Source organism: Betta splendens, chromosome 5 (genome assembly GCF_900634795.4).
Source record: "Betta splendens chromosome 5, fBetSpl5.4, whole genome shotgun sequence".
Taxonomy (NCBI): Eukaryota; Metazoa; Chordata; class Actinopteri; order Anabantiformes; family Osphronemidae; genus Betta; species Betta splendens.
In genome coordinates this window covers 16,417,501-16,427,085 of record NC_040885.2, presented here as the reverse complement: position 1 = coordinate 16,427,085, position 9,585 = coordinate 16,417,501, and the positions used below count along the sequence as shown (strand labels likewise).

Here is a 9,585-nt window from a genome sequence, read left to right as displayed (position 1 = left end):
CAGTCAAAGAGCGAGTGTGGGAAACGGAGAACATGATTCTACTCACACCAGCCACACCACAGTGGACACATCTGCCACTTCTGGACTCCAGGAAGACTTTGTGTCAGTACAAGAGTCTGGTTCAGTTTAGTATAAAATAAAAGAACACTCTAAACTGCTAATACTACAACCTTGACTAGACCATGAACCTGTGATCAGTGAGTCACTGAAGTCAACATAAGGCGGAACCTTTAGTTCAGGCTATGGGTGAAATCTAGGGATAAATGAACAATGTACTGTAAAACTTATGAATTCAAAAAATATTACAAAATGAAACATTTAGTTACGAAAAATAAAAATTCATACACACTTTTTAGGTGTAGTATGTAAAATAACATGAAAGTCCATACATTGTTACTAATTCTGCATCTCTGAAGGAATGATGAGCATGAACCCAGTCAAAGCCACTGGTCTCCGCACGTGGCACATCTGCTCTGTCTACAGGGTCACCACTTTCCCAGATCCCCACAAAACGCCCTCCATCACCTCCCAATATCTGCTGCTTTGGGGTTTAAAAGTGATGTAACGATCAGCGTGTGCTCCGTCAGTCATTGATCTCCGTATCAGCCGACGGCTTCTCTACAGGGTCACCACTTTCTCAGATTCACTCAACGCTCGTCCTCCATCTGTTTCTCTGAGATCTAACCATTGTCCCTTGGGCCATATTTGCTCCGTGTGCCTCATTGTCTCATGAAGCTCTGTGATTGGCTGTGAGTGTGAGAAACTGCAGCCAGACCAGGACCCACAAATTCATATGGAGATGTGGGACTATAAATAGGAGGGATGGAGCCAGCAGAGATCAGACTCTCTCTACAGAGACCTCTACAGCTCACACATCCAGACATGGCTCCTACAATCACTGCAGCAATCACCAGTTCCCAGGAGCATCTGACTCTGAGCCACAAGGTAAATTCTAGACTCAGCAGGACTTCAGCATGAATCCTACAAGCTTGTATTTGTTGATGCTGCTCATATAATGCAGAGCAATGTCATTAACGGCTTCATTCTTCTTCCTGCAGCTCAGAAAGCCTCTGGTGGAGAAGTTACGCAGAGAGCGAATCAACAGCAGCATCGAGCAGCTCAAGTCTCTCCTGGGTCCAGAGTTCCTCAAACAGCAGCCAGACTCCAAGCTGGAGAAAGCCGACATCCTGGAGATGACGGTTTGCTTCCTCACACGACTGCAGCAGCAGCATGGAGCTGTGGCCTCAGCAGCTGTCACTCAGGGATACTCCAGGTGTGTCCAGGAGGTCACATACTTCCTGTCCAAGGAGGGGGTGAAGGCACAAACTCTGAGGAGCCTGCAGAACCCCATCAACAAGCTGGAGTCTTCCTCTGATAGCGTCCTAAGAGACACTGACTCTGAGTGTCTGAGCTCTTCAGTCCAGACCAGCATCAGCAAAGAGAAGAGTGCGGTCAACAGCGCCCCCTGGAGGCCGTGGTAGACACCTACACACTGGAGTCAAACTGAGGCGACCACATTGGTCAAAGATCACAGGAATCACTTCAGTGAAATTTAAAAGGTTGTTCATCTGGTTGAACAGAATAATTTCATTTCTTGATTTTAAGAAAAAGAACATTTCCTATGGAAATATTATTTTTTTCTAATAAGAAAGAAACTTTATATAATGGTGCCAAAGATAAATCACAGAAACCTGTGTGTTATTTTTTGGTGATACATATAAGTTGAAGTTATTGACTTCTTGCTTGTTGATGATCATTTTTGATCAGAACCATCTTTGTTCACTGAGTGAACAGTTTTTGTAAATGTGGACACTTCACACTCAGTTTTCTGGAACGCAAACAATCGATCTGTTATTAGATCCATGTGTATTTTATCCACTTCTACTCTGAAGGTTTCACCGTTCACATGATTCTGTCAACGACAGTAATGACACTGGAATTTCTTGTGAAATTATATTGATTAATGTGCTTGTATCACATTATGATTATGTTCCTGTGATCTGTTTCAAGATTAGTATTTTGTTGCCTTTGATTCAAAGGACGTAATTATGTCTTAATTATGTGAGACTGTGATGATTAATGTACTGCTGCTGACTTTTGTAAAGACTAGAGTTCCTCTCCTCACGTTGAGAACATGGTGCCTTGGACATGTTACCAAGTTGTGGTTGTGATGTATCATCACATTTGTTTGCTTCCTGTTGAGATGTTTACTTAATTATTAAGTTGTTCTAATAAACAGACGTATAATTGACCTCCACTTGAATTGTGTTGATTAGTATTAATGGTTCTGTAAATGCGGAGCTTCATACACAGCAGAGATGACACATATGGCATTAGCTCCAGACTCCTAAAGTCCTGCGCAGGTGAACTGTGTGGAGTTATGAAGCGTGTCTTCAATCTAAGCCTCAAGTTGAGGTTGGTACCGCAGCTCTGGAAGACCTCCTGCCCGGTAACAGTGCCCAAGACACCACATGTCGAAGACCTGAGCAGCTTCAGACCAGTGGCTCTGACATCACACCTGATGAAGACACTGGAGAGACTGGTCCTGGGTCACCTCCGCTCTGCGGTGGGAACCTACCTGGACCCGCTGCAGTTCGCCTACCGACACGGCATAGGAGCAGACGACGCCGTCATCTTCCTCCTACATCGGCTCTTTCTCACCTAGAGAAGCCCGGCAGCACTGTGAGGATCATGTTCTTTGACTTCTCCAGTGCCTTCAACACCATCCAGCCGGTGCTTCTGAAAGACAAACTGGAGGAGGCTGGTGTGGACCTTCATCTGACAGAGTGGATTATGGACTACCTGACAAACAGGCCTCAGTTTGTGAGAGGCAGGGACTGTGTGTCTGATACTCTGACCTGCAGTGTGGGGGCCCCACAGGGGACTGTACTGGCCCCCTTCCTCTTCACCCTCTAAACTGTACGTCAGATTTCAGACACAACACGGACAGCTGTGTTCTGCAGAAGTTCTCTGATGACTCTGCGATTGTCGGACTTATCACTGATGATGACGATGCAGAGTACAGAGGACTCACTCAGAACTTTGCGGACTTGTGCCAGTGGAACCACCTCCTGATCAATGCAGGGAAAACGAAGGAGATGGAGGTGGACGGCAGCCTGCTGTCATCCCACCGATGCACATCCAGGGAAGGGACATTGAGAGAGTGGACTCTTACAAGTACCTGGGTGTGTATACAGATGCACTGTACAGAAAGGGTCAGACAGACTCTACCTACTGAGGAGACTGCGGTCTTTTGGAGTGAGGGGCCACTCCTGAAGACCTTCCATGACTCTGTAGTTGCATCAGCCATCCTGTACGGTTTGGTCTGCTGGAGCAGCAGCATCACAGTGAGGGACAGGAAGAGACTGGACAGGATCATCAAGAAGTCCAGCTCTGTCCTGGGCTGCACTCTGGACACGGTGCAGGAGGTGGGTGAGAGACGGGTCCTGGCTAAACTGACATCCATCATGGACCAGGACTCTCACCCACTGGAGGACTCACTGTCTGCTCTGGAGACCAGCTTCAGTAGCAGACTGATCCACCCTCGCTGTGTGAAGGAGAGATATCGTAGACATTTTCTACCTGCTGCATCAGACTGTACAATCAACAATGTTAACAATGTTAACCACCTTCCACACCAAAACTGATAAACCACCCACTGCATCAGTGCTAATACACACATTTGCTCGGTGCAATATCTGTGCAATATTTGTGCAAAACTGAGCAATATGCTGAATATATTTATGACTGCATACCCACTCTGATCACTGTATTATACTGTGCCAACTCAACCCAGTTTCACTAATGTTTTCTGTCTTTTTACTTGCTGCTATTCTTACTCTTCTCCTGTATCATACTCTATGCTGCTGTGAGACGAAATTTCCCCATTGTGCTACAATTAAAGTCTTATTCTTATCATATAATAAGACAATTTAAACTTGATTGATCCCACATTGGGATTAACTTCTTATTAGCATCTCTTGTTTTTAGCAAAACACAGTTCGAAACTGTGGACAAAGTGTGGGAACGCTTTGCAGAGAGTCAAAGTTCAAGTTGATTTGCATCCTTACCCACAACCAGCAGTCGCCTCATGTCCTGAGGGATTTGGCACACTTCTAAAAACACCTGCCTCCATCTCCCTCCAGCATCTAAAGACAATGAAACTAGACGTACAGCAATAAAACAACTCTACGGTAGATGAGACTTCATATTCTCTACATCTACAATCTGCACTATTAATAATTTACCATCAGTGTAGTTTAATGCCACTGGTACATTTAAACTCTGGAGTCAACCAATGAGGCTCCTTCCCTCCAGATGGCTGCTGACGTCACTTTCTGTGTCTATTACAGCACACGGCGAAAAGCCAGCACAAAAGCTCCTTTCAAGGATCCTTTGTAGAGCACTGACCACAGCAGTCAAAGAGCGAGTGTGGGAAACGGAGAACATGATTCTACTCACACCAGCCACACCACAGTGGACACATCTGCCACTTCTGGACTCCAGGAAGACTTTGTGTCAGTACAAGAGTCTGGTTCAGTTTAGTATAAAATAAAAGAACACTCTAAACTGCTAATACTACAACCTTGACTAGACCATGAACCTGTGATCAGTGAGTCACTGAAGTCAACATAAGGCGGAGCCTTTAGTTCAGGCTATGGGTGAAATCTAGGGATAAATGAACAATGTACTGTAAAACTTATGAATTCAAAAAATATTATGAAATGAAACATTTAGTTATGAAGAATAAAAATTCATACACAGTTTGTAGGTGTAGTATGTAAGCCAGTATGTGATGATGTATCATCACATTTATCTGCTTCCTGTTGAGAAGTTCATACTTAATTATTAAGTTGTCCTAATAAACAGACGTATAATTGACTTCTCTTTGAATTGTGTGTTGATTAGTAATAGTAGTTCTGTAAATGCGGAGCTTCATACACAGCAGAGATGATTGGTACGGTAGGTTCTAGTTATCATATCATATGATAATTAAAACTTTATTGATCCCACATTAGGGAAATTAACCTCTGCATTTGTCCCCGTCCCCTGAGGGGAGCAGTGGGAGCCACAGTGCGAGGTGTCTTACTCAAGGACACACTTGGTGCTCTGGTGGGTTTGAACCTGTGACCTTAACTATATCTAATCAGTGTATGACAGTGTCGCAAAGAAATGGACACAGGTTTAATCAAATCTGTGACATGTTTGCATGTGATAGTGCTGGTAAAATTGGTAGCAGCGCATGTTTTCAGGCTGGGGTCTCACTCAGTTACTTATCATTTACTAATAAAATCTAACAGGCAGTGTAGAAACCACATGAGCCCAATGTACAGGTCGGAAAATGGTCAGAAACCAAAAAGTGTGCCCACAAAAAGACAGTTGTTACGCCCTCTTCTGTTTTGGTTTGTGGTTTTGTTTCTTTAGCTGCCTGCAGACAGGAAGTGGTCATCAGAGCAGAGGGGTGGCACCTGGTTAGGTTGCTGAGGTGATAAATACCTCTGCCTCACTGATTGCACTCTCTCCTGCACTTCCCAGTACCTGTGTGGTTTGGTTTGTCCATTTCTTTGATTGCATACAACATGCACACATCCCATTTTTCACTCATCCAAGCACATCATTCACCACTGATATTGAACCTACTGACAAGTTATATTCATGTTATGTTTGTTGGTTACATTTATTGCTTTACAATAAATTTGAGTTAATGAAACCTGACTTGTGTCCCCTCTTTGTCACAAATGTGGAGCCAGTTTGTGACACAGTGTTATAGGTCTTACGTATTACACTGTCAGTTGTTAGAAACCTAAAAATGTAAAGTAAAAGCACCCAGACTTCAGGTAAGTGACACTGCAGGCCCTAGACTACAATGAGAAATAGTTTCACTGTGGAGGAATTAGACAAGGTCTTTTTATTCAGTATTCAGTGTTCCGTTTTCAGTACAGTATGAGTAAAACTAATGGCCTCTAACATGAAGTCAGTGCTGAGCTGCTCAGGCACATGGACGTCATGTTATGTTGCTGTAGCAGCTTTTACTTCCTGGCTGGAAAAGCTACTTCATCCTTAAAAGCATAAATATTATTCAACCCTTATGTGGAAATAAAAAAATGGTGCTTTGTAAAAATGTGAGCACCGCAGCATAAATTCTATTTACAAATATCTAACAACAAAACCCCTGTGTGCTGTTCACACCTACAGTAAAATGATGAGAGATGAGCAGAGTTTCAATGATTATTGCTGCTGGTCAATGTGTTGCAGCCATTATAGCTCATCTATGACCCCATCCCTGCTTGTCTGCTGCCTTCAGGGACAGTGCAGAGTGTCAGTCATTTCTTCATCAAGTCATAAGTCTTCATCCAATAAAATCAAAGGATGAACCTTCGTCATCACAGTTCAAACCTGTGGACAAAGTGTGGGAACGCTTTGCAGAAAAGAGTCAAAGTTCAAGTTGATTTGCATCCTTACCCACAACCAGCAGTCGCCTCATGTCCCGAGGGATTTGGCACACTTCTAAAAACACCTGCCTCCATCTCCCTCCAGCATCTAAAGACAATGAAACTAGACGTACAGCAATAAAACAACTCTACGGTAGATGAGACTTCATATTCTCTACATCTACAATCTGCACTATTAATAATTTACCATCAGTGTAGTTTAATGCCACTGGTACATTTAAACTCTGGAGTCAACCAATGAGGCTCCTTCCCTCCAGATGGCTGCTGACGTCACTTTCTGTGTCTATTACAGCACACGGCGGAAAGCCAGCACAAAAGCTCCTTTCAAGGATCCTTTGTAGAGCACTGACCACAGCAGTCAAAGAGCGAGTGTGGGAAACGGAGAACATGATTCTACTCACACCAGCCACACCACAGTGGACACATCTGCCACTTCTGGACTCCAGGAAGACTTTGTGTCAGTACAAGAGTCTGGTTCAGTTTAGTATAAAATAAAAGAACACTCTAAACTGCTAATACTACAACCTTGACTAGACCATGAACCTGTGATCCGTGAGTCACTGAAGTCAACATAAGGCGGAGCCTTTAGTTCAGGCTATGGGTGAAATCTAGGGATAAATGAACAATGTACTGTAAAATTTGTGAATTCAAAAAATAATATAAAATAAAACATTTAGTTATGAAGAATAAAAATTCATACCCAGTTTGTAGGTGTAATATGTAAAATAACATGAAAGTCCATACATTGTTACTAATTCTGCATCTCTGAAGGAATGATGAGCATGAACCCAGTCAAAGCCACTGGTCTCCGCACGTGGCACATCTGCTCTGTCTACAGGGTCACCACTTTCACATATCCCCACAAAACGCTCTCCATCACCTCCCAGTATCTGCTGCTTTGGGGTTTAAAAGTGATGTAATGATCAGCGTGTGCTCCGTCAGTCATTGATCTCCGTATCAGCCGACGGCTTCTCTACAGGGTCACCACTTTCTCAGATTCACAACGCTCGTCCTCCATCTGTTCCCCTGAGATCTAACCATTGTCCCTTGGGCCATATTTGCCCCGTGTGCCTCATTGTCTCATGAAGCTCTGTGATTGGCTGAGAGTGTGAGAAACTGCAGCCAGACCAGGACCCACACATTCATATGGAGATGTGGGACTATAAATAGGAGGGATGGAGCCAGCAGAGATCAGACTCTCTCTACAGAGACCTCTACAGCTCACACATCCAGACATGGCTCCTACAATCACTGCAGCAATCACCAGTTCTCAGGAGCATCTGACTCTGAGCCACAAGGTAAATTCTAGACTCAGCAGGACTTCAGCATGAATCCTACAAGCTTGTATTTGTTGATGCTGCTCATATAATGCAGAGCAATGTCATTAACGGCTTCATTCTTCTTCCTGCAGCTCAGAAAGCCTCTGGTGGAGAAGTTACGCAGAGAGCGAATCAACAGCAGCATCGAGCAGCTCAAGTCTCTCCTGGGTCCAGAGTTCCTCAAACAGCAGCCAGACTCCAAGCTGGAGAAAGCCGACATCCTGGAGATGACGGTTTGCTTCCTCACACGACTGCAGCAGCAGCATGGAGCTGTGGCCTCAGCAGCTGTCACTCAGGGATACTCCAGGTGTGTCCAGGAGGTCACATACTTCCTGTCCAAGGAGGGGGTGAAGGCACAAACTCTGAGGAGCCTGCAGAACCCCATCAACAAGCTGGAGTCTTCCTCTGATAGCGTCCTAAGAGACACTGACTCTGAGTGTCTGAGCTCTTCAGTCCAGACCAGCATCAGCAAAGAGAAGAGTGCGGTCAACAGCGCCCCCTGGAGGCCGTGGTAGACACCTACACACTGGAGTCAAACTGAGGCGACCACATTGGTCAAAGATCACAGGAATTACTTCAGTGAAATTTAAAAGGTTGTTCATCTGCTTGAACAGAATAATTTCATTTCTTGTTTTAAGAAAAACATTATTTCCTATTTTTCTAATTAAGAAAGAAACTTTATATAATGGTGCCAAAGATAAATCACAGAAACCTGTGTGTTATTTTTTGGTGATATGTATAAGTTGAAGTTATTGACTTCTTGTTTGTTAATGATCATGTTTGATCAGAACCATCTTTGTTCACTGAGTGAACAGTTTCTGTTAATGTGGACACTTTCAGTTTTCTGGAACGCAAACAATCTATCTGTTATTAGATCCATGTGTATTTTATCCTCTTCTACTCTGAAGGTTTCACCGTTCACATGATTCTGTCAACGACAGTAACGACACTGGAATTTCTTGTGAAATTATATTGATTAATTTGCTTTTATCACATTATGATTATGTTCCTGTGATCTGTTTCAAGATTAGTATTTTGTTTCCTTTGATTTAAAGGACGTAATTATGTCTTAATTATGTGAGACTGTGATGATTAATGTACTGCTGCTGTCTTTTGTAAAGACTAGAGTTCCTCTCCTCACGTTGAGAACATGGTGCCTTGGACATGTTACCAAGTTGTGGTTGTGATGTATCATCACATTTATCTGCTTCCTGTTGAGAAGTTCATACTTAATTATTAAGTTGTTCTAATAAACAGACGTATAATTGACTTCAACTTGAATTGTGTGTTGATTAGTATTAATAGTTCTGTAAATGCAGAGCTTCATACACAGCAGAGATGACACATACAGTATGTTCTATAGTTACCACATGAACCAGATTTACATGCTGGAAAATGGTCAGAAACCATAAAGTCTGCCTACAAAAAGACATTGTTATAGGTCATGCGTGTTACACTGTCAGTTGCCAGAAATCAAAAAAATATAATAAAAATATAATAAGTAAAAGCACCCAAACTTCAGGCAAGTGACACTGCAGGCCCTCGATTACAATGAGAAATAGTTTCATTGTGGAGGAAAAAGACAACGTCTTTTTATTCAGCATTAAATGTTCTATTTTTTAATCTCATTTCATTTACTGACCCTTTACTAATAACATCTAATAGACAGTGTAGGAACTACAAGGAAAAAAGAAAAGAAAAAATAGAAAAAATTCTTTGCTTTAAGTTTAGTGTTTTAGCCATTTTGTGTAAAATGTTGTTTGAAGTTTCTGCAGTCCAGCTGCATCACAGCCTTCAGTCTTGCTACTTGTTTT

At 42.9% G+C, this 9,585-nt stretch overlaps 2 protein-coding genes across 2 annotated transcripts; both read left to right on the top strand.

Annotated features, from left to right (window-relative positions):
* Window positions 1-788: 788 nt before the first annotated feature.
* On the top strand, window positions 789-2,386 carry LOC114856327 (transcription factor HES-5-like). The gene is made up of 2 exons (XM_029152198.3): window positions 789-945; window positions 1,059-2,386. The coding sequence occupies exons 1-2, from the start codon at window positions 823-825 to the stop codon at window positions 1,479-1,481; spliced, it is 546 nt and encodes a 181-aa protein (XP_029008031.1). The 5' UTR covers window positions 789-822; the 3' UTR covers window positions 1,482-2,386.
* A 5,165-nt stretch (window positions 2,387-7,551) lies between these two features.
* On the top strand, window positions 7,552-9,040 carry LOC114856350 (transcription factor HES-5-like). Its single transcript, XM_029152230.3, has 2 exons — window positions 7,552-7,750; window positions 7,864-9,040. The coding sequence occupies exons 1-2, from the start codon at window positions 7,628-7,630 to the stop codon at window positions 8,284-8,286; spliced, it is 546 nt and encodes a 181-aa protein (XP_029008063.1). The 5' UTR covers window positions 7,552-7,627; the 3' UTR covers window positions 8,287-9,040.
* The last annotated feature ends 545 nt before the right edge of the window (window positions 9,041-9,585 follow it).